The 27698-nt window shown below is 40.4% G+C and overlaps 1 protein-coding gene across 9 annotated transcripts in view; it reads right to left on the reverse strand.

Moving 5' to 3' along the window:
- Positions 1–361: 361 nt before the first annotated feature.
- Positions 362–27698, reverse strand: part of ECPAS (Ecm29 proteasome adaptor and scaffold) — a 114871-nt gene continuing 87534 nt past the window's right edge. For 7 of the 9 annotated variants that reach the window (XM_070055536.2, XM_089301626.1, XM_070055535.2 and 4 more), the window contains 19 exons: positions 26871–26950; positions 25616–25721; positions 24106–24153; positions 23117–23238; positions 21047–21197; positions 19382–19447; positions 17372–17461; positions 15688–15754; positions 14765–14856; positions 14208–14274; positions 13820–14011; positions 11719–11927; positions 10868–10911; positions 10580–10772; positions 8399–8537; positions 6364–6469; positions 6089–6177; positions 2452–2523; positions 362–649 (listed from right to left, as the gene is read on the reverse strand). In XM_070055536.2, the coding sequence (XP_069911637.2) occupies positions 510–649; positions 2452–2523; positions 6089–6177; positions 6364–6469; positions 8399–8537; positions 10580–10772; positions 10868–10911; positions 11719–11927; positions 13820–14011; positions 14208–14274; positions 14765–14856; positions 15688–15754; positions 17372–17461; positions 19382–19447; positions 21047–21197; positions 23117–23238; positions 24106–24153; positions 25616–25721; positions 26871–26950 (2073 nt within the window). In that variant the 3' untranslated portion in view covers positions 362–509. The remainder of the gene's footprint in view (positions 650–2451; positions 2524–6088; positions 6178–6363; positions 6470–8398; positions 8538–10579; positions 10773–10867; positions 10912–11718; positions 11928–13819; positions 14012–14207; positions 14275–14764; positions 14857–15687; positions 15755–17371; positions 17462–19381; positions 19448–21046; positions 21198–23116; positions 23239–24105; positions 24154–25615; positions 25722–26870; positions 26951–27698) is intronic. The other 2 variants (XM_089301602.1, XM_089301608.1) reach the window with 2 other exon arrangements.

A 27698-nucleotide genomic window follows, 5' to 3' on the forward strand; every position in this document is an offset into this window, starting at 1 on the left:
ATTCTGCAGCAGGTTGTAAAGTAAACTGTGCGATTCAGGACATCAAACACCAGCTCTGGACACAGCACGGCCTAAGAAAGGAAGCTACATCATCTCGGAGCATATTTTCTCAGGTATAAAAGAAGGGAATTAAACTAAATAATTTATAGGATCCCTTCTTGAAATAATTTTATTCAACATGGATGCAGTTTTAAGTTTTATCCAACTTCCTCTGCAACTCTATTAATACCTTTAGTAGCAGCTTTAATAACTAGTTCTGCCAGTCGCATTTACAACCATCTCTCAAACATCCAAGGTTCCATAAGCTCACTCAGCCATTACTTCAAAATATCAAGTAAAATAAAGCAAATAAGGAACGAAATTTAAGGCTCTTCTTTTATTATTATTTCAGCCAAGGAATGATGCATGCTACAGATTAATCTTTACTTTTCCCCACTTGGTTTGTCAAAGTATGCCACCATCTCAACTCCCAAGGAACATGGCACTTGTTTGTGTCTTCCCCTTTTAACTTATTCCAGATTTTCAAGTGTCTTCTTCAGTAACGATGCTTTCTCCTGCAGCTCTGGTCTGCTGTCTGTCTCCATAGTGGCTAAAGACTCAATCAGGAGCACTCTGCATTCAGATGTCAAACTCTGCCATTGTTTAGATTCTAATGGAAGAAGAAAGAATGGAGGGAAAAAAAAAAAAAAAGAAGCCTTACAGAACAAGAAGAGAAATTAAAACTCTTCCATATACCCTAGTCCCAAAACATAAAGCAATCCCCTGATAACAGATAAGCCTCTAACAACCTCAGGTTTAACAGGTATCTTAAAAACCAATTACTGACAACAGCCTGAAAGCACATCGGGAGTTTCATCCCCTTGCCCCAGTATGGGCAGGACCAGGAGAAATAAACCATCCTGAAGGAAAATGGGAAGTATTAACAATGTAACACATACAGTAGCAAAACAGTCATTTCAACAGTAACAAAAGGCCACTTTATAAAATATGTTCAATAAAAAAATCTTTTAAAAAATTACACAATTGCAAAGTCAACTTAAGTAAACATTTTATTATTCGTCAAGAAAAGTATCTGAGCACTTTATACATATTGAAAAATTTAGAAAATAGTGCATCAAATCTTCAATCTTATTTACAAGGTTCTGTCCTTTTCTAGTGATGTGGCTTCAAGCAAGCAGCTTATTAACCTTTGAGCTTCACTGTTCCCATCAAGAATATATTAGCACACATCTGGCAACTCGAGAATTTGGGATTATAACGAAGTACTCACCTCTTCTTTAACAAAAAAAAAAAAAATACAGGTAATGAAAGGTATAAAGGTCTGCTTTATGGAGCCCTCAGAGAGGTGTTTTAATTACTAAGCAAAGAGAGGAGAAACAACAAATATACAAGGTGGTAGAGACCACTGCTCCATCTTCCCAGTCTTAATTCAGGGGATCAAAACAAACAAAAAAGAGGCTTCCTTTCAAATGAGTAAGTTACATCAATGGGGAAAGTGCCAGCAGTTCTCTTACAGTTGATGTAGCAGACCACCAGAGGAACCTGCTTCTTGATAAGACTTAGAAACGAAAACTCCAAAAAAGTAAAATAATATTACGAAAATTGCTACTATCAAATCTAATGACTCAGGGAAACAACTGTTAAAATGTTTTCCCAGCTCCTCTTCTTCGTATGTCAGCTTGTTTATTTACATGCAAACACCACTATGCCGCAGTCAACACTCCTATAATTAACTAAGATTAAGTCACAACTCACGAGTGAAACAAAAGCTATTACTTTGAGATAACTAAAGCTGAATAATACATTAAAAGTATATAAAGTAAAAGAGTACCAAACTTAAATACTCAGTAAAATGTAATAGTTTCAGCTTTATACATTTTTTTTCTTATATGTGTATTTGGGAGTCCTCAAAAAGTTCACAGAAAATGCATAGTATAAAACAAAACTGGGGCCAGTGCTATGTATGGCATGGCGTGGCGGGAAAAGCCGCCGCCTGCAGCGCAGGCATCCTATATGGGTGCCAGTTCAAGTCCCAGCTGCTATACTTCCAATCCAGCTCTCTGCCATGATCCGGGAAAGCAGTGGAAGAGACCTGGAGGAAGCTCCTGGCTTTAGATCAGCACAGCCCCGGCCGTTGCAGCCATTTGGGGAGTGAACCAGCGGATGGAAGACCTCTCTCTCTACCTCTGCCTCTCACTGTGACTCTGCCTTTCAAATAAATAAATAAATAAATATTTGGAAGGAAAAAAAAAAACTATGTGTGAATTTCAAGTTTTGTACCAATATAAAGTTATCTTTTAATTTCATTATTCACAAATTTTCCAAATTCCTCCCTGATTTATTAACTTGTATTTTAGATTATATGCAATACAGAAAACAAAAATTTCTAAAACATATGTCATAAAGTGGCCTGCATGACTGGCCTTCCAATTACAACTATCAAGAACTCACCTTCAAGTTTTTTAAGCAGTAATTCTATCACAGATAAAGCTTCTGTTCTCACAGATGAGTAGGTCTTATTTTCTAAGAACAAAATCATATAGTTCATATGAATGCCTTAAAAAATAGAACCTCCAAGATTAAATTAGTGTTACTGAAAGAAAGGTGTTCAGAAATTATCACTCCATGAGAAGATAAATCTGTTTTAAGTAGGTTTCCCTTGGCTAATTATCACCAAATACTCAAAATGTGTCATGTCCATATTTCCTATTGTAGGTGTGTGGGGGAGATAGACCTGTCAGCCAAATACACACACACACACCCCCCGATATATACCAATATATGCCACCATGAATGGCAACAAAGGGCCAACTTTAGAGGGAGGAAATCAAAATACACTATCCCAAACAAAGTCATCTCCATCTCACACCTAAAAATGGTCTTTAGGTTTGCATGACTCTCTTCATTTTACCAAAGAGCATTACACAACTCAATATTAAAGCCATTGCAGGGACACCTGGAACCCTGTAACATCAAGTTTGTTAGTTACTGGTTCTTTCTGCATAAAATCAGGCTACTTCCAATAACTGCAGCTGAAACATGCTCCTTTGGAGTCTACTCTGACACAGCAGCTAGTTCACAGAGAAAATTTTTCACCAAAAAATTTAACCCACACCAAGCCCAAGGCAGGGAAGGAAGTGCTAGAGAGAATGATGGTGACCTGTTAAAAAGGACAGCAGAGTCAGCCTAAAGGGGTTCCCACTGGCCAAAGCTAGACAATCTGAATAACAAATTAAGTAACTAATCATAATCCGTTGGGAGATGAGGAGAGTGGAAGGAAGCCATGAATCAATAGCAGTTAACCAGATAAATACAGGGGAGAAAAATATTACCTACAACAGAATGTCAACTACCCAATGATAAATGTAAACAAAGTGCTACAAGTGGAATTATCTTCGTAAAAACTGGTTCAGAAGAGAGCTATCAATGAATGCCAAGTCTAGAGAACCAAGTTTGAAATCGAGACCTATGTGCATTGTCTTCTAAGTGTCTTCTCACAGCCCCTTGCTAGACACAGTTATAAGGAGCAGCAGATTACCTGAATGGCCTTAAAGTGTGTTCCACCATGCTGCTACTTACTATACAAAGAAGACAATCAACAGTCCTTTAACCAGGAAATCAAAATTCAGATCACAATGAACACAGACAGATAATGTGTGCCTTTGGATGTGAGGCCAACAACATGTCCTGTGCAGTTTCCCAACTGGGAATTTATAACCTGCACCTAATCATCAGGAAACAGACAAATACCCAATGAGAAATATTTTGTTTTGTTTTTTCAAGAATAGGGAAAAGGACTTTCGTCTTCAGGTTTATCAATGCCATATAAAAAGGGCTAAAGAAGTGTTACAGATTAAAGGAAACTAAGAAGATATCACAACTAAAATCATTGAATGATCCTGTACTGAATTCCTTAGTAGAGGGGGGAAAACAAAGGACATGGCTGGTAAGTGATACTGTGTCCATGTTACACATCCTAAACCTGGTAACTGTACACTGAAGAATTTAGCACTAGGGGTATCATGTGTTAAGAAACTGGCACAGTTGTAGCCAGGTGGCCGCATGGCCCAGCTACCTGAGCTAGGCTCCACTCCCATCCTAATGGGATTCCTATGCTCCTGCTTCCCTGCCCGCCCTCAGGCAAAGTCTTAAAAGGGCCTGTTCCTGCACACGTGCTCTCTTGGCCCTTCTCTCCTGCTCTCTCTCGGTTCCTCTCTCTAGCCTTCTCCTCTGGGCTCTCGGCTCTTGGCCCTTCTCTCCTGCGCTCTCTTGGCTTCTCTCCTCTCTCTTCTCCCTCCTCTATCTCTCTCTCACAGTCTCCTTCTCTCTTTTTCCTTCGCTGCCCCTTCACTCTGGTCTGTAGGGTGTTCCCCAATAAACCCTTTCCCTTACTCCCGTGTCCAGTGTGCTTTGCGACGGCTAACATTAAGATATAACATCATGTAAGCAACCTATTTTCAACTGATTCAGAAAAAAAAAAGTGTGTACATTTACAGAAGGCCAAGTGATAAAGCAAATGAGACAAAATGTTCACAGCTGATCTGGGTAGAGTATATACTAGTATTATGTCCACTGCTGCAGATGTTCTATAAATCTGAAATTTTATGAAGTGTTTGTCATAAAGTCTTTTCTAAACTGGGTGCTCTCTGCATCCCCATAGAGAAGCCATTCCTGCTGGAACCTGTCCTGACTCCCCTTCCCAAAGATGCCCCTTTTCAGAGTGAAGCAGCCAGATTGATCATCACCCAGTTCCCCCAACAGATGTTAGGGTTTCCATCTTTGGGAGGAGGGAATGTGAGGATTCAGATGGGTTAATAGATAGGGGATCCCAAAGGAATTTGGAGTATACAATATTTGATTCCTTCCCCAAAACTATCTTTAGCAAGAACAAACAGGCCTCTCTTTCTTTCAGAATCTCCAAATTTACCATGAGAATCATAAGGGAGCTCTTTCTGAGCTCACAGCTTATTGTGAAAACAAGTTATCTATCCTCCCTTAGCTGGCCAGACAGAATGGAGAATTGTAAATGAGGTCTTTTGATGGTTTTTGTCCCCGCCCAGTAACTGAACACCAATCTGATTGTCAGGTTTTTGTTTTTGTTTTTTTTTTTCCTTCAAAATTGTACTTAAAAAGCTGACTGCAACTAGTCTCTTTGGGTTTTCATCTCTTGGAAGCCCCCCTCTACAGTGCTCTGGCTGGAGGTCCTTGATTCTAATAAATACTTTTAAATCTCAAAAATAAAATAAATAAAAAAACTAGGTGCTCACATTCTATTATAATTCCAGATTATAGTATTTCAATCTTAGGGATACATATAGATTCTATTAAGTAGGAAAGTTCAGTAGTTGTTCCAGAAATTTAGTTTAGGACAAGAGCAGGGGACATTTGAAGCTCACTCCCTTAGCTTTAAAATTAGGACTCTTGGGGCAGGCATTGTCACAGCAGTCAAGACACCACTTGTGGGCCAGTGCCATGGCACAGGTTAATCCTCCACCTGCAGCACTGGCATCCCATATGGGCGCTGGTTCTAGTCCCAGCTGCTCCTCTTCCCATCCAGCTCTCTGCTATGGCCTGGGAAAGCAGAAGATGGCACAAGTCCTTGGGCCACTGCACCCACGTGGAAGACCAGGAAGAAGCTCGTGGATCCTGGCTTCAGATCGGCGCAGTTCTGGCCATTGTGGCCATTTGGGGAGTGAACCAACGGAAGGAAGACCTTTCTCTCTGTCTCTCTCACTGTCTGTAACTCTACCTCTCAAATAAATAAAATCTTAAAAAAAAAAAAAAAAAAAAAGACACCACTTGGGATGCTTGCATGACAAATCAGAGTGTCTAGGTTTGAGTCAGTTTCACTTCCAATTCTAGCTTCCTGCTAATTCATGCCCTGGGAGGCAGCCGGTGAAAGCACCCATGTGGGAGACCTGGACTGGCTTCAAGCCTGGTTCAGCCCTGGCTACTGCAGGCATCTGGGGAGGGAACCAGCATCAGATGATCTCTGCCTGTCTGTCTCTTTCTTTCAAATAAATAAATTTTAATATAATTTAAAAATAAAATTAGGACCTCCTTATCAAGGTCTGTTGAGTACACTCACCTAAAGAATGTGTGATTGATTTACAAGTTTCGAGGAGAATTTCAGCCAAAGCCTCGGGATCTGCATGTTCTTCTTCTAAAAGCATTAACCTACAGAATTCAAAAAGCAAAACACAAACATTAATCACCAAGCATCACCCTAAGACCTTCTGGCACAAATTCTATCAGTATGTATCATTTTATCAAGTCGTTTTAGCTACTAGCTTAAAACCCTACAAGAATTTCATTGACAAGAGGAAGGAGTAAAATTAAAACCGTAACCATGAAGCAAATTACCCCTGAAAAAAGGCATTCATTGACTGCAGGACCCCTAGCTGCACCTTCCATGTGCTGAGTTTTAGCCGTTCACACATCAACTTGCACAGCTCTTGACGGTAGCAACCTGCGGAAAAGAGACAAAGTGGGACAGATCAGGAGGGAGAATGGGAAGGATTAAGAGACACAGCAAATGAAGAATGGACAGACAGAGGGAAAGGAAGCGCACTAGAGGAGGGAGAGGGGAAGGGTGGGAGAGAGAAGAAGGGTGAGTGGGGATTAAGGCAGTATCTTTAATTAAAGCCATGACGTTTCTGGGAAGTTCAGCATGACGGTGTACCCAATTAACAGATAAAATGTCCTTGACCACAAACCCCCACCCAGGTGCCATGTAGCTGTCCATAAATGTTGGCTTTCAAAGCATCCCACCCTGAATGAAACTGAGACAGCACCTCAACCACATTCCCTTGTGCCCAGGAGACAGTGGAAGAAAGCAGTTCTGGAGGCCAGCTCTCTAGATAAGCCCAAGATGCAGCAAACTGCAGGTTTACAAAGGCAATACTCCATTATCACTAATTTGTTAAGCCAACTGCAACTGTTAGTATAATTACACAATTAATATTATGCTAACTGACAGGTCAGGAGTACAAAGCTTGACAAAGGAGTTACTTCTTAAATGCTGTAGAATTTTAGTAGGGCTCAAACAAATGTAAAGATGAGGGAAGCAGTTAAACAAAATTCTGCACTTGGATTGCTTTTCTAAAAGTTTATGATTTCTATTTCAAAAAGCAAAAACAGAAATTGTACGTGATGAGTAAGACACAAATGAGAAGACAATCTGTAACAGTAAATTCTCAAAAGAAAGCCCCTGGCTCTGAATAACTGGCAAAAAGATAGCAATTTCTATGTCATTTATTAAAATAAGCTGCTTTGTAATTATATCATCTTTTTAAATATGATTCCTTACTTTCTCTACCTATCAAGTAGAAGAAAACAGGTCCTAACAGTGTCAAATAACTGGACTTCCACTGCAGTCCATAACATAGTACCAACAAATAAGACCACTTAAAATGTGCATCTGCTGAGAAATCTTTCCTGTGTTTATACAGCAATCATGTTTTAAACATAGCAAGTAATTAAGTTCACAAAGAGTGACAGCTCAAATAAAACCCTAAGTCGGATTTTAGACATAGTTAGTCACAAATAATCAACAGTATTTTTATACTACTTCAAGAACACTGAGAGGTTCAGTGACATGCACTGTGGGACCCAACACAACTTACAAGAGTAAGAGTAGCATCCACCTAAGTGTAAGGCTCCCATCAAACTACAACCTCATCCTCCAACAAGGGCTTAGTGCTATTCATCTAAGCCTCTGGAAATACATGTCCAATAATGGAGACATCAAGGAATCGTGAGTTTCTCAGGGAGACAAATTTCATTTGCTCACCGAAGATCTGGTAGGAAGGCCAACAATTTTGAGATGAAGAGATCCCACCAGTAAGTTCTGTAGATTCCTCAGAACAGATTCAGGGTCATAAGAAGAGTAACAGAACTTTCTTATAAATCTGTATAAAATGTATCATAGTTCTCAGGGGCTGAATTGTGTCCCCTAAAATTCCTGTGTTGAAGTCCTAACCCCTAGGACCTCAGAAGATATGAGAAGATAGGTGTTTACAGGAGTATGTAACTGGTGTCCTTATGAGAGAAGATGACAACGCAGGGGGAAGACACAGGCAGAAGGCCATGAATAAGCCTTAGAGAGAGGCCACAGAAGAAGCCAGCCCTACACACATCTTGATCTCAAATACCTATCTCCAGAACTATGAGAAAACAGTTTCTGCTTAAGCGAGCCTTACAATAGCCCTAGCAAAGTCATACAGTGATTGATGAGATTATTTGCTGACATGGGAGTGCAGTTTATAGTGGATAATTCTCAGTTGATTAACCAAGTTCTACAAGAAACAATAATTATAATTTGTCATACAGAAAATCTTTGCTCTCATTAAGTAACCTCTGGTTATAGCACTTCTTCAATGCAGGCTCTGGGGCTTACGTTGAGTCTCCACGTTTCGGGGCCAGGCTTTGCCCAGACTCTCAAAGGCACCCAGCAAACACTCCAGTTGGAGTTCCCTTTCCCTCTCATTGTCATCTTCATTTTTACTTGTCCGGACCCCAGTGCTTTCCAGTGAGTTCTAGGATTATCAAAGAAATAAAAGAAAAATTTAATTATTTCCTCCTTTAAAGATATATACTATACTATAAAAGCAATTCTTCTCTTCCTTGCCCTGGCCTCTAGCCAGGAGGGCTAGATGCTCTTCCACATGGCTGGTCCCTGGTGCTCGATATGAACCCAGATTTACCTCTCTCTATTAGATAAAGCCCTCATTCTCCTGTGCATCTTTCTCACTAAATAAAAGCTTAAAATGTAAAAAAAAAAAAAAAGAGAGAGAGAGAGAGAGAGAGAAGAAGAAGGAAAAGAAAAAGATAAGAAAAGAAAAGAAAGCAATCAGGGTACCAGTGTGGGAGAGTTCATTCACTGCTAGGGGCAGGCATTGGGTGTAGTGGTTAAGTCACTGCCTGGGACTCCCACATCCCAGGTCAGAATGCCTGGGTTTTTTGAGTCCCAGCCCTGCTTCCAATTCTAGCTTCCTGATAATACACTCCCAAACACCCACATCCCTATCACACATGAGAGGTCCAGTCTCAGTTCAGGGCTCCTGGCTTTGGTTTGGTCCAGCTTAGTGTAGGCATTAAGGGAGTGAACCAGCACATGGACAATCTCTGTTTCCCTCTCTTTCAAATAAATATAAAGAATTTTTTAAAAATTCAAGAATTAAATGTTAAGTTCTCTAGCACAATTTACCTATTTATAACAAGAATTTGTAACAGGATACTGTATCTCTAGTTAATTTAGGAAAAATATCTTAAAGAAATCTGTAAACAAAAGTGAAAAATGGGGCCAGTATTGTGGCATAGTGGGTTAAGCTACCACCATCCCATATGGGCCCCATTCAAGACCCAGCTGCTCCATTTCCAATCCAGCTCACTGCTAATGCATCTGGGAAAGCAGCTGAAAATGGCCCAAGTGTTTGGGCCCCGCCCCCATGTGGGAGACCTAGAAGTTCTGGGCTCCTGGCTTCAGCCTGGCCCAGCCCTTGCTGTTGTGGTCAAATGCGAAGTTAATCAGCAAATGGAAGATGCCTCTGCCCCTCTGCCTCTGCCTTTCAAATAAGTAAATCTTAAAAAAAAAAAAAAAAAAAGAAAAGTAAAAAATACTGTGCATGTATTTTGAGCCCAAGACTTGCTTTAGAATCAGAGAATTAAAGATGGAAGGAACTTGGTAATGACCTAAATCCAAACTCTTTCTTAAGGTAAAGGGAAACAGAGGCCAGAAGCAACTCATCCAGACAACTGGTGACAGAACCTACTAAGACACCAGTCTCCCAAATCCATCCACTGTCATTATGCATGTAACAAATTATCTAAGCAGCCTAATTACTGAAAGGAAACAACTGCAAATTTGCAACAAAAATGTTACAAATGCAATTTCAAATAGTTAATGCTTCACAAATAGGTAAACTACATTCTTCTTCCTCTCAATGTCCAACCTTTAAACATGAGTATTCATTTTCCAAATGACACCAGTTTTGTTTTGTTTTAACCAAAATCCCTCAGTGCACAGCAGAGGCAATCGCCATGACACACTGGCTTCCTGTCTTCACTCTCTAAGGTAACTGGGGTGGATTCTGCAGACACACCAAGGCAAAGGTCATTACGATACTACAAATCCACTTGCCCCTTCTCCCATGGAGGGCAAACCAGTGCCCAAAACAGACTGCTTTCCCTAGCTTCAATTGCCACCAAGGGTGGCCACATGGCCAAGCACTGGCCAATGTGATATGACCAAGTACCAGAAGGCAGCTTCCAGAACTCTCCTTAAGAAAGAACTGACACATCCACTGTGACTGCTTTGTCTCCTCTGCCAGCACCTGCTGAGAACAAAGACAGGACAATGCCATTCCCCAGGGATGGCGGAGTTGGGAGCTGCAAGGAGCCAGAATCCCAGAAGACTTTGTGAGGCCCCCAACTACTAGTAAGAGACAAACTGCCCATGATATTTTGAGATTTTTCTGCTATTTGCAGCTAAACTAATACTAATAAAACAAGCACTCACGACACAGGAAAATTTTTTTTAAGTATAAACCAGACGAGAGAGAATATAAGTGATTATTACCTTCTTTATGAGAGGTATGACAATGTCAGAAAACTCCTGGAATCTGTCTTCTTTGGTGGCCTTCAAGACATCAGCTGCACAGCTGATTGCTACAATCTTGTACTTGAGATTCTCTTTGCAACACTCCTTCAGAACAGCCTGAAGAATTTCATTCGTGCTGGGTTGATTGGGCACGGACTTCTCTAGCTCTGCACTGTACGATCCACAAAAAATAAGAAAACCATTAATAAAGGCTGAAGCGTTCAGGCTCCGTTTAAGCAATGCTATCTTGAGGGATAGAACAGTTACCTGCAAGCTGTCACCACACAGGCAATGGCTTTCAGTAGCTCTTCCTAAGGAGTTGGTAGAAGACAAAATAGCATTAACTCAAACATGTCATTTACACTTTCTCCATGTTCACTCAACTTGGAATAGTTAGTAACTGTGATAACAGAAATTCACAAGAGTCATCTTATCCTTAACGCACTTCACTGTCACAGGCACACCCACTGACTCTGACTCCCAACCACGGATGCTCTCCATTTCCTAGGAAGGGTCTTCAGAAAGTTCTTGGAAATGCACATTATCTTTTGATTCCACTTCCCCATGAGTTGCTGACATCCCCCTCAAGGCCAAGTGAACAGATGTGACCCAGGTCACACGGGCACAAGTACCACAGAGTAAGACACATGTGAAGAAGATACTGGATAAAGGAATCAGACAACTCCGCATCATTGGCCACCACTGACTTCTACATGCGATTCTTCATTATATTCAGATGCTACCACAAGCTCATGTGCCCTGCAGACTGTCCACTGCATGTATCTTACTACAGCCCTTGTGGAAGAATGACTGCTACTAACTTACAGGCCCTACGTGTGAAACAAGCTTGTCTTGCTAATCATTTATGCCCAGCCTGGACCTGATCATAATGCCAACAAACACAAAATAATGACAACCTGGTTTAAACAACTTGGAGGCTGAATATGTGAAATAAATCAATCTCCATCATTACTCTGTATTAGTCAGACACACGGGTTACACTTTCAGATGAACTATCACAGTTAATTAGATGAAGTGCACCCGTTTATAGAAAACAAAACGGAGTCATAAGCGTTTCAGGAACCCTGTGATGTAACAGGGCACGAATGGTTCTTTACCTTCCCGGCCCACGTTCTCCCAGCCAGGCCTTGCAGCAGTGCACTCAGGACCATTCCTAGGTAGGGAGGCACTAGGGAGCTGGTTTGTTTTGCAATTGATGCCATGGCAATTGCACCCTGGGCTTTCATTTTCCAGGACTGAGACTGTAAAGCCTTCTGGGTAATGGTAATCAACTCCTGCAGGTATAATCGGATGCCACCAAAGGAACCTAGGTTTTAAAAAGTAAAGTTAAAATAACTTGTAAGTGACAAGAAAAATTAACTGAATTTTCTAAGCCTGAATAAAAGTCAGTGACCATCAGTCGAAAGCAGAAAATACATGCCACCCTCTCAAAGGGAAAGACAGTGAGTGGCGCTGTAACTTCTTTTTACAACAGAACAACTTTAAGAACTTGCATACATTTGCAGGAGGGTGTTATGTAAATGGTCATCATCTATTAATATATGTCAAGGGGAAAAACACATCTGAGAAACTTTACCCTGAGGCAGGCATTTGGCCCACCACTTAAGATGCTCACATCCAATACTGGAGTGCATGGGTTCAAGTCTTGCCTCTACTTCCAAACCAGCTTCCTGCCAGGGCACACCTTAGAAGACAGTGGGTGATGGCTCAAGTACTTGGGTCCCAGCCACCCACATGGGAGACTGAATTCTAGGCTGCTAGTTTTGGTCTGGCCCAACCCCAGATGTTCCAGGCATTTTGGGAGTAGATGAGAAGATGGAATACACTTCTTTTTTTCAAATTTATAAAAAATAAGGAGGTAGGGCTGGCGCTGAGGCATAGGTTAAGCCTCTGCCTGCAGTGCTGGCATCCCATATGGGCACCTGTTCAAGTCCCAGCTGCTCCACTTCCTATCCAGCTCCCTGATGATGTGCCTGGGAAAGCAACAGAGGATGGTCCAAGTCCTCAGGCCCCAGCACCCACATGGGAGACCTAGATGAAGCTTCTGGCTCCTGGCTTCTACCTGGTTCAGCCCTGATCACTGTGGCCATTTGGGGAGCAAACCAGTGGATAGACGACCTCTTTCTATTCTATATTTCTTTTTTTTTTTTTTTAAAGATTTTTATTTATTTATTTGAGAGAGAGAGTTACAGACAATGAGAGGGAAAGACAAAAAGAAAGGTCTTCCTTCCGTTGGTTCACTCCCCAAATGGCCGCAACAGCCAGAGCTGCGCCGATCCAAAGCCAGGAGCCAGGAGCTTCTTCCAGGTCTCCCACTTGGGTGCAGTGGCCCAAGGACTTGTGCCATCTTCTACTGTTTTCCCAGGCCATAGCAGAGAGCTGGATGGGAAAAGGAGCAGCCGGGACTAGAACCAGCACCCATATGGGATGCCGGATCCACAGGCAGAGGATTAACCTACTGTGCCACAGTACTGGCCCCTCTCCTCTATATTTCTATCTTTTGAATAACTAAGTAAATCCTTTTTTAAAAAGAAATAGGAAGCAAGGAGTCAATGCTGTGGTGTAGCAGGTAAAGCCACCACCTGGCAGTGTCAGCATCTCATTTGGGCACCGGTTTGAGTCCTGGTTGCTCCTCTTCCGATCCAGCTCTCTGCTAGGGACTGGGAAAGCAGTAGAAGATGGCCCAAGTGCTTGAGCCCTTGCACCCACGTGGGAGTCCCGGAAGAAGTTCCTGGCTTCTGGCTTCAGATTAGCACAGCTCCGGCTATTGCGGCCAACTGGGGGGTGAACCAGAAGATGGAACACCTCTCTCTCTCTCTCTTTGCCTCTCCTTCTCTCTCTGTGTAACTCTGACTTTCAAATAAATAAATAAATAAATCTTAAACAAAAAAATAGGAAGCAAAAATTTAAAAACTAAAATATATGCTAAGGCAATAAAAAATCACTATTATATTCCCAACTACAAGTAAAGCTCTACTTAATTTGAGTTTTTATTCCCCCTGTAGACTGAGATGAGCAAGCACAGAGAAAAGTTTCAGGGGTCAACCTTGAGAACTTAATTATTCCAATGGGCTTAAAATTAAATATGATGAATGTTGTTAAGGTCCTGAGGAAGTAGCAATAGAGGAGCTTATGAATAAAAAATTCCAGCAGTGGCTCCCAAGAAGCAGTTATAAATCATAAGCAGTGCTTACTAACCAGGTACATTTTCCTGCCACACTTCAGTCCATAAGTTACATTCTTCTTTTTCGGATTTCTCCTCATCAGCGATTTCATGCATGCCCAGAAATGCCAAAGGCAGAACTTCTTTGGCATGGTTCTTCAGTACATCAGGGCTGTATCGTCCAATTGCATGAATAGTCAAAGCACAAGAAGTTTTATAGATGGGTTCTGGGAAGAAGCAGAAGAATGCAAAATTTTTATGGTACTATTGCGCAATGTGTACCACAGCAAAGCTAGTAAACAGATAAAATCGATTAGAAATCTTTCTAGTTAAGTAAACAAAATCAGAGCATAAGACCTAATTTGTATGGTATTATTAGGTTAACATCTAAACTTAAAGACATAAAGGAGAAAAGGAGGATACCTTCTTTCTCCATATACCATGCATTGAGCTTCTGCAGAAGTTTTTCAGTGCTGCTATCCCGTGAAGTCTAAAAAATAAAAACAAAATAAATCCTAGTCATTTCTTTCTAATTATCAAAGTGTTTGGAAGCAAATGTTTGGTACAGGATTTAAGACACTGCTTGGAACATCTCCACATTCCATGTTGAAGTGCCTTGGTTACAGTCCCAATTCCACTTCCAATTCCAGCTTCCCACTGATGTGCACCATGAAGGGAAGCAGGAAATGGTTTAAAGTAATTGGGTGTCTGCCACCCATATGGGGGATCTGGACTGGGTTCTCAGCTCCTGGCTTCAGCCTGGACCAACCCTGCTGTTGCAGGCATCTGAGGAGTAAACCACTGAACTGAAAATCTCTCTCCTCCTGTGTCTGTCTTTCAAATAAATAAAGAGAAAAAGCTTTTAAAAAGCTGCCATCAGCAAGAAACCTCCACCTGGCAAATACTCGTTCATGCAGCATTTCCCTTTAAAGAAGAAAAAAAAAAAAGGTTTATTTAACTAAATAACAAATTCTACTCACCCGAACCAAATGGCCCATGGCAAACGCACAGGATTTCTGAATCACACTGTTCCGATCTGTCAGGCTACTAAGCAAAGCACTCATAAGTTTACCTATCAGAAATAAAGCAAAATATCTGACACTTGGTTGACCAAATGTTCTACTTTGTTTCCAAGACCAAAACAAATGTAATCTTTTAACTCATATCTGATTTAACCCTAGTAGTTCTTCAACTTTATGTTGCTACTATCTTTTGTTTTCTCTTACTTGATATAAAATTAAAAATTAACCTACATCTAAAATATTGTAGAAAAAGTTGCAAGAATGAGAGCTAGATGAATAAAGTTCATTAGCCTTATATAGGAGTCAGTCTAGGTTGGAAAAAATGTTCACATAAAATCACTTACAGGAAGCAGGCATTTAGCCTAGCAGTTACAACACCTACATCCCTCATCTGAGTGCCTAAGTTCCATTCCCAACACCAGCTCCCGCTCCAGACTCCAGCTTCCTGCTAATGCAGACTGGGAGACAGCATGATGAATCAAGTAACTGGGCTCCTGCCTCCCACTTAGAAGACCTGGATTGAGTTCCTGGCTCCAGGATCAGGCCCAGCCCAGTCCTAACCATGGCAGGGATTTGCAGAATGAACCAGCAGATGGGAGCCCTGTCTCTTTCTCCAAATAACTGTTTCAATTTTATTAGCTATATGGTGAGCAAATCCTACAGAATGGGAGACAGTGTACCTCCTTACACCACCGAGAAATAACCACATTTATTTGTAAGGCAGTGAAAACTTGCTAAACTCTGCATGTCCTGTATACAAAGAAATGGGGGGCAGACAGCTTCACAGGCATTTCTCAGTGGTTATTATTTTCCCTTTTAAAACTGTGTCACCTAAGACATGACTTTAATCAATATCACTATACTTCACTTGACAAACTCACCTGAGTAAGGTGTTAGGTCCTGGGGACACTGAGTAGTTAATGACACAATGACACTGGCACAGCCTCCCTGCAGGGTGACAAAAGCAAATATTTAAATGTGACAGTCACAATGTCCTACCAAATAATTTGGTTTAGGCACCAAAGACTTAAAAATATGATACATAAAGTTAAACATCTCTCCAGGATCAATGCAGAAAATGGACAACTCTTATTTTCAATTAGTAGTGCAGGGGTGGACATTGTGCAATGGCACGTTAAGCCACTGCCTGCAATGTTGGCATCCCATATGGGTGCCCATTCAAGTCCTGGCTGCTCTGTTTCTGATCCAGCTCCTTACTAATGCACCTGGGAAAAGCAGCAGAGACGGCTCAAGTACTTGGGTTCCTGCACCCACGTGGGAGACCTGGGAGAAGCTCCAGGCTCCTGGCTTCAGCCTGACCCACCGCCAACAGTTTCAGCCACTTGGGCAGAGGACCAGTAGGTGGAAGATCTCTCTCTCTCTCCCACCCCCTGTCTCCTTCCCTCTCGGTATCTCTTTCTCTGTCTCTCTCTCTCCACCTCCACCTTCACCTCCTCCTCCTCCTCTCTGTAACTCTGCCTTACAAATAAATAAAATATAAATCTTAAAAAAAAAAATTGGTATAATCTTCTGGGAAGGCAACTATACAATAGGTCATTTTGTCTATCCCTATGCTAATATCTCTATTTCTAGATATTTAATAAAAGAAAATAGCTTCCAGTGTGTTCAGATATTCACCCCATGCTTTGTTTTATCATAAACACAATTTGAAAAAGAATCATGTGTTGCTTGAAGGATTAAAATACATGCTGTTGGCCGGCACCGCGGCTCACTAGGCTAATCCTCTGCCTTGCGGTGCCAGCACACCAGGTTCTAGTCCTGGTCGGGGCTCCAGCTTCTTTCCCGGTTGCCCCTCTTCCAGGCCAGCTCTCTGCTGCGGCCAGGGAGTGCAGTGGAGGATGGCCCAGGTGCTTGGGCCCTGCACCCCATGGGAGACCAGGAGAAGCACCTGGCTCCTGCCATCAGATCAGCGCGGTGCACTGGCCGCAGCACGCCGGCCGCGGCAGCCATTGGAGGGTGAACCAATGGAAAAGGAAGACCTTTCTCTTTGTCTCTCTCTCACTGTCCACTCTGCCTGTCAAAGAAAAAAAAATACATGCTGTTACAGCCAACCAATGGTCTCATATAGCCTTCAGAGATAATACTGCAGAGACATATGCACAGAAAGACACAGGAAGCAAGGTCTCCAGAATTAAGCAGTTAACTTTGCATAGTAAAATTATGGTTAATTTTTATTTTTTAATTTTCTCCTGGTTTATAAATGCTGAAATCTTGAAACACAAGTGTTTCCCATGCTGTGAACTGTGCTAACCATTCCCTGAGAGCCCAATGATTATTGCCGTCAACTGATGATAAAGGAGAACCCCAGGGCATGCATCTGGCAACCAGGAAACAAACAAAGACTCCATCGAAAAAATAAAATGGTATTTCCTGAATCAGCTACACATTTTATTGTGCAACCACAGAAACAAAATAGTTAATACACTACAACATAAGGTTTTATTTTAAAAATATTATGACTTTCAAACTTATGCACTGTTATACTTTGGTAGTCAAAACTAATTAAGATGCACACTTCTTCCTGTGAAAAATACACTTACTCACCTTAGTTCCAAGACCTACACCACTTCTGATCAGTTCACACAATCTAGGAACTAGCTCACCCAGCACCGACACATCTAGATATTGCAGGCACTTTTAGGAAAAAATAAAGATAAAGGTAGACCTTAGCAAATTATTAAGTCATGTTCACTTCTTCAATCAAAAACTGCCTATGTCAAATATGTACCCACTTGATTGGAGATGAAGTTGAAAAAAAAAATCACAGGTTTCATTCTGTTCTGATTTCAATATTAAAATTATCATTCTACAAACAAATCATTCACCATGGCTCAATACTTAAAGGGGGGGGGGGGGCGCACAAGTGCTATAGCATAGTGAGTTGGGCCACTGCCTGTGGGCACCAGCCAGTTCGTGTCCTAGATGCTCCATTTCCAATCCAGCTCTCTGCTATGGTCTGGGAAAGCACTGAAAGATAGCCCAAGTGCTTTGGCCCTCACCCACATGGGAGACCCGGAAGAATCTCCTGGCTCCTGGCTTCAGATCAACCCAGCTCCAGCCATTATGGTCATCTGGGAAGTGAGCCAGCAAATGGAAGACCTTTCTTTCCCACTGTCTGTAACTCCACCTCTCAAATAAAATCTTAAAAAAAAAAACAACACACACACAGAGGGGCCAGGATTGTGGCTCAGTGGATTAAGCTGATGCTTAGCAATGCCAGCATCCCATTCAGAGCTCTGGTTGGAGTCCTGGCTGCTTCACTTCTGATCCAGCACCTTGTTAATACACCTAGGAAAGCAGAGGAAGATGGCCCAATTGCTTGGGTCCCTGTCTCTCTATGGGAGACCTGGATGGACTTCTGGGCTCCTAGCTTCAGCAACTGCAGCTATTTGGGGAGTGAACCAACAGATCAAAGATCTCTGTCTCCCTCCCTATCACTCTTTCAAATAAAATCTTAAAAAAAAAAAAAAAAATCAACAACAACACCTTGCCTGCAGCACCATATGGGTGCCAGTTCAAGTCCCAGCTGCTCCACTTCTGATCCAGCTCCCTGCTAATGCATCCAGGAAAGAACATCAGATGGTCCAGGTCCTTGGGTCCCTGTACCCATGTGGAGACCTGGAAGAAGCTCCAGGCTACTGGCTTCAGCCATTGCAGCCATTTGGGGAGTGAACCAGCAGATGGAAAATGTCTCTAACTCTTTCAAATAAATAAAATAAATGTTAAAAAAACACAGGTGGGGTGCTTAAGATGTCACTTGAGATGCTCACACCCTGCATCACAGTGCCAAGGTTGAAGTCTGGGCTCTGTTTCTGTTTCTAATTCTCTCCCCTAACCCTGCCTTTCAAATAAATAACATGAAAAAATTTTAAACATAAAATTAAAAAAAAAATCTTTGCTAAAGGAGAAAAAGACTACCCAAGAATGAAAGATCTCTCTGAATCTACTTTCTCTTTATTAATCCATGTTTAGTGTCAAAGTACTAGCCTAATACTGATCTTTCCAGGAGGCCTATCCCACCAAATCACTCCCAGTAAGTCAGTCTCTTTAGGTGAATTCCCTATAATTTGTTATCTATAAGTTTGAAAATGCACATACCTCTAAGTGCTTACTCTATGGTGTTCACTAACTGCTCCTTATTTCTTTAAGCTTTATTTTCTAGTAATCCAATAAAAATATATTATCCTTAGACTAAATTCTGGTAATGGTCTCCCAGGAGACACTAAAAAATATTTCTCTTGTCCAACTTTGTGATCCTGGTTAACTATCAGAGGACAGTTATAGATCTACAGAGGTTTCTTTTAATATGTTGTAGTATGTTGTTCTACCTTGCAACACAAATTTGAACTCATCAATTCTAGTATTTGGAAAATTATTTACTTCACTTAGAAGCATAGAAAAAAAAAGGCTTAACCCTGAGCTAGAACTCTACTCACAACAGCTGCATGATGCACCTTTAAATCTTACTTCATTCAACATAATGCAAAGATTCTCAAGAATTACACTCTAAAGTAAGCAAACCAACAGGCTTTCTCCTTACATTTAGACACTCACCATGTTGATTGTTTCCATCATGGGAGAGGATTTGGCAGCACTGAGTCGGGCACTATCCATTGCAGCCTGAAACATACCAATTCAAATCATTCAGGTCATTCAGTTACTTAGGAATAAGTCAAAGGACTTTACTCCCATCATAAAGAACTTTTAATAAATAACCCATTGGTATAACAAAGTCAAACCTAAATCTAACTCTGATTTCCTGTGAGCCACACTCTACAATTTACTTGTAGAGGCAGCATCTCACCAGGGTGAGATATTCAGAAACAGTTAGAAATGAACATGGTCTGACTGGGCAAGTCATCCAGCCAACCTGAGTCTCAGCTTTTCTATCCACTAAAAACAGAAGCAGATTACAGCTCTAACTACAATCTTGAAAAATTGTATCCTCCAAACAATAAAAATTTCATACATTTAGTGCTTTGACTTTGTAACAAGGCTTTGTAATTTGTATTTTAGTCTAATAACCATGCTAGAGGATTTACACCATCAGCACAAAATAAATGAAGAAAGTACGGCACAAAAAGTGATTTGCCTAGGGCTGCAACATTTGGGCCAGAAGTATGTTTCCTAATGCTCAATACTTAGTAAACATCCTAGGAGACCTAAGAATGAGAGAGTTTACTGCCGAAAAAGGAAAGAATAATGAATGAAGAACAGACTGTAATACTACAGGCCAAGGGAAAAGAATAAATTGTCAGAGCAGACGAACTGAGAGAAAACACACTGTACATAACAAGGATATAATAGTCTTTATAAACAAAGGCAAATGTAAAAAAACAAAGCAGTCAAGTAGAAAAACAGGCATGGACTAGAAACAATTCACAAAAGAAATGTAAGTGGCTAATAAAATTTGAAGAGACAAAGGACAATGCTAATAAAAGAAAACTACAAAATAGAATGACAAGATTCTTCCCTGTCAGATTGACGTTATTCAATGTTGGAAAAAGTAGAGAGAAGAAAGAACATTGTAACTTCTGATGTTGTAAAACCTCTCCCACAAAAATCCAAAAGCACTTCCCTAGATATGCATGCATTCAAGAGTGAAATAAAGCTATAAGAAAACAGAACATAGACAAGTTGCATACCAACTTCCACAGTCTGATTCTACTTTAAAATTCAAATGTTTGTTTGGATTTGTTGCCTATGACTACAAAAGAAATTGAAACAACACAAGGTTGAACCTGCTCAGGAGAGCCTGACAGGAGAGGAGGGCCCGAGGGAATTGTCATTTCATTCAGAAAGTATGTTTCATTTATAATTTTAAAAATTTTGGCTAAGCAACTATAGTGTATCTGAAAAGCAGAACAACTCTAGGTTATGCCAAACCTTCTACTTATAGGGCAGGGGGCAACCCACAGAAGGACTCTGAAGGTGTATATTCAACCTTTAAAAAAATGTTACCAAAAATGTGCTGAATATTGACAGTTTTTAGATGGAGATACCAGTTTTCATCTGATACATAAAACAGTCTATGCACAAGGCTCCCCCTCACCAATACTAAAATATGACGTGGTCACAGGAGAGGAGCTGTGTGAGGAGTCAAGGGCGGGTGGAGTCATAGAGTCCCAGAACCCTAGAGGGATCACACAGATGAATGTGGTGCATTACTAGGGTGTTTCTTTCATGACACTTACCAATAATCTTGGGTCATCAACTCACCTTTTCTTGGTCTGTAGCCCGAAGACTCAAATAATTGAGAACTTGGGGCTCCAACACACTTAAGGACTCCAACAGAGCTGGGATGAGTTTTGGTGCATGGGGTTTTAACATGGCTCCTGCACTTTTGCTGATCTTCACAAGGGTGTTAATGCTACAGACAAAAACACAATCCCTGAGGCCTTTTACCAAAGCTAAGGAGCCCTGCAAGTCTACTCCTGAACCTATTCTCTACATACAGGCACAGAGTTACAGAGCCCAGTCTTTCTACTCTTCTTTTTTGAATCCATTATAGAAATTCACACAAAAATATCAAAGTAGAAAGAAACATAAATGAAAGGCTATGTATTCTCCACCCAGTTCAACAATTATAAATAATTAGCCAATTTTGTTTCATTTATACCTCCTCCACTCATCCAGGCACATATACCCCTTACAACTGTATTATTTGGATGCATCCCATATATCTCCAAGAGACAAAGATTCTGTCATAATCATAACACCACCTTCACACTTCAAAAATATTAATTTTTAAATCATTCAATATCCTCATTTCTCTAATTGTTTCACTTCTTCTTCAGAACTGTTTTAACGCAGGAGGCAGCAATTTACTGCATTCCTGGAATCTCCATCCCTCCCCTTTTCTTATTTGTCATAGACTGTATTCTAGTTGTATACGATAACATGTTCCTCTCTCCTCTGTGCATTTCTATAGACTAAATCAAGTTCAGGTTCAATTTCTTTTTTTTCCCCATAGGTGATGCAATATGTGTCCTATTCCATCATATCAGAATGTATATCATTTTTTTAATTTTCATTTTCATTTTATTTGGAAGATAGAGACAGAGATTGTTCTTTATCTACTGATTCACTCTCCAAATGCCAGTAACAGAAAGGCCCGGGCCAGACTCAAGCCAAGAGCTGGGAACTGAACCCAGGCCTCCCACCTGGGTGGCAGGAACCCAAGCAATTGAGCCATCACCTGCTGCCTACAGGGTGCACATTAGCAGAAAGCTAGATTGGAAGTGGAGCCAAGACTCAACCCTGGGCACTCTGTGGAATACAAGCACCCATGTGGCATCTTACGGCTGTACCACTCACTCACCCCTATTTATCATACTTTTTTAAAAACACTTAAAATTTTTTTGATTGGCAATACTTGTATATATTTGTGGGGCACACTGTGACTATATATATGTACACATACACTATATGTGTACACACACATATACACATTCAGTATATGTATCCAATGTGTCCTAATCAAATCAGGGTTAATTAGCATGCTACCTTCTTTCCCCATTAAGAGTGATTAGAGGGTTCAGATCTGGTTGGCCTAAAGCACCATGAAGCTCCATCGGCCTTTCACCATGGATTTAGGAGCCTCTCAGAATCACTACTTAAATTACTGAGACAGCAAAACAGCAATACTAGTTAAGTGTTGTACACAACAAACAAGCCCCTGAGGATTTCTGACATAAAAGGAATCAGTGCTTCCTGGGACAGGAACAGATGATAATAGAGTTGAACACAACTCAAAATACAAGTGGGAAACAAGGTTCTCATGAAAATATTACTGCAAAAAAAATTTTTTTAAGCTTTATTAATTTACTTGAGAGGTAGAGTTACAGAGAGAAGGAGAGACAGAGACAATGATCTTCCATCCGCTGGTTCACTCCCCAAATGACTACAACAGCCAGAGCAGGGCCAACCTGAAGCAGGAGCCAGGAGCTTCCTCCAGGTCTCCCATGCAGGTGCAGGGGCCCAAGCTCTTGGGCCATCTTCCATAAGCAGAGAACTGGGTCAGAAGAGGAACAGCTTGGACACGAACTAGAGCCCATATGGGATGCCGGCACCGCAGGCAGAGGCTTAGCCCATTATGCCACAGCACCGGCCCCTCTGCAAAAAAATTCTGACTCACAAATTTTCATTAAGGCTTGGGTCACCTCAGTGTATTCTCTTCAACCCATTTCTTTATATTTTCAAGAATCTAACATTTAATGAAAAGAATTCTACTATAGGCAAGGAACTAAGCAAATCCAATACATTCATTTCATTAACTGATCCACACACCTGAGGGCTCGAACTTCCGTCACAGGACTCATCATTCCTTTGTCCAGAAGGCAAGGCAGAAGGACAGCAATGGTTCTCTGGCCAGCTGCTCCCTTGGCAGGGTCACACATTTTCACACAAACCTCACATACAAAGGACATGGACATTAGCGGAGCTAATAAAGCATAATCTGACCAATAAAGCAATTACTTGACAAAAAGCTTTTTTCTTTACATCTCAATAGGAAAGATTAAGTGAGTCTATTTCCATGACTCCATAGGGAGAAACAGAGGAATGAGACCTGATACTGAGACTTTGATCTGCCAGAGAATGTGGTAATGTATTTTACTCTTTAAGCTCTGGTCTTCTAATGTGTAAGTGAAACAAAACAGTTGAAGGTAAAATGAGAAAGTACACAAAAAAGTACTTTAAAATTGGCTTAGGCTATTAATATCAACATCCTCATCAATAATTTGGCGTGGCAGCACCATATAGTGGTCAAGAACATCAGTCTGGGGTGAAAAACACCTAGATTTAAAACGTGGTTTTACTACTAAGAATGTAACGTATGGCAAGGGTTATGCAATATAGAAGTGTCAAAGCCTTTGATAGACAAGTATCACAAAATCAAGTTCAAGTGGCAGCCTAGTTTCAAAAAGCTTGTTAGCCTCTGGAATGCAAAAAGTAGATCTACACATAAACACAGCCATGATAACAGAAAAGGCAGCTGATGCTTGATCTGATGAGTAATGCATTCTTCAGGGTCAAGTGAAAGTCACACATTAGTAGAAGTCCACAGAAGCTACCAATCAGAAAGACCAGGGGTATACTTTGCTTGTGATACTAGCATTCCAGTGTAATAGCACCTACTTTTTCACATACTCTAAGAGCAATGAAAACACACAGCTAATTACAAAGCAACTAATGTACTCACACTAGCAAAACATTATTTCTTATAGTCATATAGAACCCGGCCTCATTCCAACTCACTGTAAAATAGAAATTCTCACCTTGCTCAGAGTTTTCAGAGCTAATTCTGCTGCTTTTCGTACAGATTCCTAAAAAAAAAAAAAGAGAAAAGTTTAGTATCATACAAGTTGGAGAGTTCATTCTAATTCAGCCCACAATGCACACTTAGCTGTCTTAGGCCCTACACCAATTAGTAAAAAGCAATACTTTCAACATTAAGTATAATCTCTTTTTAAGTCATTAAGTTTGTGAACATTTTTGACAGTAACAATAGGTAATCAGACTCTCTTGTTACTTGAATCCTGGGGGTGACTGAAGTTCCATGAAACAGATGAGCACAATCTCTAGTGTTAAAAGTCAAAAGACTGAAGAGATCTGGGAAACTTGACAGAAACTCGCTAGTAGGGGCAACAACATACTGATCACTAGCTCCCTGATCCACAAATAAGTATTAGTACATGACAATTATTTCCTTATAATCATCATTATTAGAATATAAATAATGTGGTGTGCCTTTAAAAGCCATTTCTTAAGTCTAGATGGAATGTTTGTTTTGTTTTGATTGTGCTTTTCCAATGTTTCTAATCACTAAAGCCTCAATAAATTCCTTTCTTCTAAAAAAATATTAAATGTAAAAAAAACATTTTCATTAGACTTTCTTCTCATCATGTGACATTACAAAGCAATATTAATTTTTAAAACTCAGGTATGACATGATTTTGCCTTATATAACATCCATAAAGAATAACAGTTCAGAGGCCAGCATTATGGCGTAGCGGGTTAAGCCACTGCCTGTAGCGCTGGCACCCCATTTGAACAGTGGTTTGAGTCCTGGCTGTTCCACTTCCAATCCAGGTGCCTGCTAATGCACCTAGGAATGCGGTAGAGGACAGCCCAATCGCTTGGGCCTCTGCACCCACTTAAGAAACCCAGAAAAATCTCCTGCCTCCTGGCTTCAGACTGGCCCAGCTCAGCCATTACAGCCATTTTGGGAGTGAACCAGCAGATGGAAGATCTCTCTATCTCTATATCTCCCTATCTCCAAGAAATGCTGCCTTTCAAATAAATAATTAAAAAAAAAAAAAACAGTTCAGTAATTAAGTGTATTACACAAATATATTTTAAAAACTATGAGGATTCTCAAAGGCTTAATCTCTCATGAATAAAGCAAAAAAGAGGCAAAACAGCAGTGCCTAGTTTTAATCATTAGACACCAAAATATGCCTACAATTTAGATTGTCCAGATAAGTTTCAGAGGAATTGGTCATGTCACTAAAACTAATCTAAGTGAGTCATTATAAATTAGCTTAAAACTGTTATTCGTCCTTAAGCCAGTAACATGAGGTCTCTATTAAAGTATGTCAAATGATAGCTACTTTCTTTTTCTTTCAATCAAGTCAATTAAATTGCAATTTCAAGACATCTAATTGGAATTTTGGAGGGAAATTGTGGTCTCTGAAAATTATCTGAACATGGAATTTTGACACATATATTTTAGCAGTTCCAGTTTTACCTATCCTAAAACTTTACATAGATTTGTTTTCATGATACCTTGATATCATCTTGTACTCGAAAAAGTGTTTCCCAAATTTCTGGAAGTTTATCAATGATGTCATCTAAGGGTCTTCCTCTAAGTAAGTCATTCAAAGCTAAACAGCTGAAAATAAAAAAATTGTTTCAAATGTGTTCAACAAATTCAGTACTTTACTATATAATGTTCATATCAAACAAGAATATGGATTCTGCCCATATTTCAAGTCCTAATCCCCTTACCCCAAGACAGGCAGGATTACTGTCTCTTGGCAGTGTCTCAAATATATACGTGTGTGTGTGTGTGTGTGTGTGTGTGTCCACAGCACTTAAAATCTTCAGATGTTTATTTCTCACTACTATAATATAATCTCTGAGATAAAATATCGTTTTTCTACTGTGTGCTCCTAGGGCCTATAACATTGCTAGGCATATAGTAGGCACCTAATGAATGCAAATTATATACATATAATAAATGCTATAACACAAAGCCATGACAGTATATAAATCTTGATACCTACCAATTTAACAAATGGCCTTCAACTTCTTTAATCTTTCACTTACATGAAAGTATTTCAAAACATTCATGGAAAATTAAATCAAAAGACAAATTTTGGTGCAAAAAAAATTTATTAGGGGTGGTGTTTTTCTTTTCTTTTTTCTTTTTAAAGATTTTATTTATTTGAAAGGCAGAGTTACAAAATGAGAGGCAGACACAGAGAAAGAGAGATCTTTATCCACTGGTTAACTCCCCAAACGCAACAATGACCAGGACCAGACCAGGGCAGGCCAAAGCCCAGAGCCCAGAAATCCTTCAGGCTTCCCACATGGGCCCAAGCATGTGGGCCATCTTCTACTGGTTTCCCAGGCACCCTCACAGGGAGCTGGATCAGAAGCAGGCAGTGGGACTCGTACTGACACTCATATAGAATGCCAGCATCACAGGCAACTGCTTTAACCTGCTGTACCACAACATGGGCCTGTTTTTTCATGAAGTCTTTGGAGACTGTCTGCATGGATTTCAAAACTTCTTTGCACCAAATAAATATAACTTTTAATTTCACTTTCCACCAACATTTTGAAGTGCCCTTGTATAAATTCAGACAACTTCAGAAGACCACTGACATAACTGAAAAACATTAACTGTCTAACCTAACTAGAAATATGTTTCGTAGTAGTTTTAATATATTCAATTCGTACAAAGTAAAAAACTAACAAGTTTGAAGAAAAAAAAAATCAAGTGTATTTGACCAGTCTTATATTTCCAAAGTGGTACCTGGATTCTCGAACTCGCCACATATTGCTGGTAAGGTTCTTAACTAAATCTTGAAGAATTTCCTTCAAATATTTATCTACCTAATGAAAGCAAAATAGTAAAATTTAAAATGTGAAATCCACCACCAACAAATCATCCACCTTTCAACCACACTGACCATTTAACACTGTTTTTAACAGCATTAAGTATCTCTCTAGGCACTGTGGCCCATAAATCTCTTCCCACTTGGGTTGCTATATGCTGAGGGGGGAGTCGTTCTAAAATGCAGACTTGATTGTCTAGTTCCCTTAGTGAGAAGAATAAAGTTCAATCACCTAGGCATACATACAAAACCTCCAGGACTCAATAGCTACAAATAATAGTCTGTCTCACTGCCACTCACTGGCACACACCACCTCTATCTACACCACTTTTCCACGTCCTCCTTGCTTGGGTAACTCCCACTGATCCCTCCAGTGCAGACTCTCCTCTGTGTTCCCACAGCACTCTCTCAAGGTGCATCACACAGACCCTAAGCAACCATGCTGCTGCACCACACAGAAGACTGAAAAGCAATCATGACCTGTTCATCAGGAAAGCATGAGACAAAGAAGAGAGTGGACTTAAGGACAATTTTGGAAGCAGAGCTAAGAGATTCTGCTACTGGATTCATATGGGAGATAGGTGGTCAGACAGACAAAAATAAAGAATGACACCAAGTTTCCTTGCTTAAATAAATGAGATAATGGTGAGGAGAACAGAAACAAAAGGGTGTTAAGTCCTATTCCAGACATGCTAAGTTTATGGTATCTCAAAACAACATCCAAGTGAATATGTCAAATAGTTAGA

This window comes from Oryctolagus cuniculus, chromosome 1, assembly GCF_051225735.1.
Source record: "Oryctolagus cuniculus isolate XC-2025 breed Fujian yellow rabbit chromosome 1, ASM5122573v1, whole genome shotgun sequence".
In the NCBI taxonomy this organism is placed as follows: Eukaryota; Metazoa; Chordata; class Mammalia; order Lagomorpha; family Leporidae; genus Oryctolagus; species Oryctolagus cuniculus.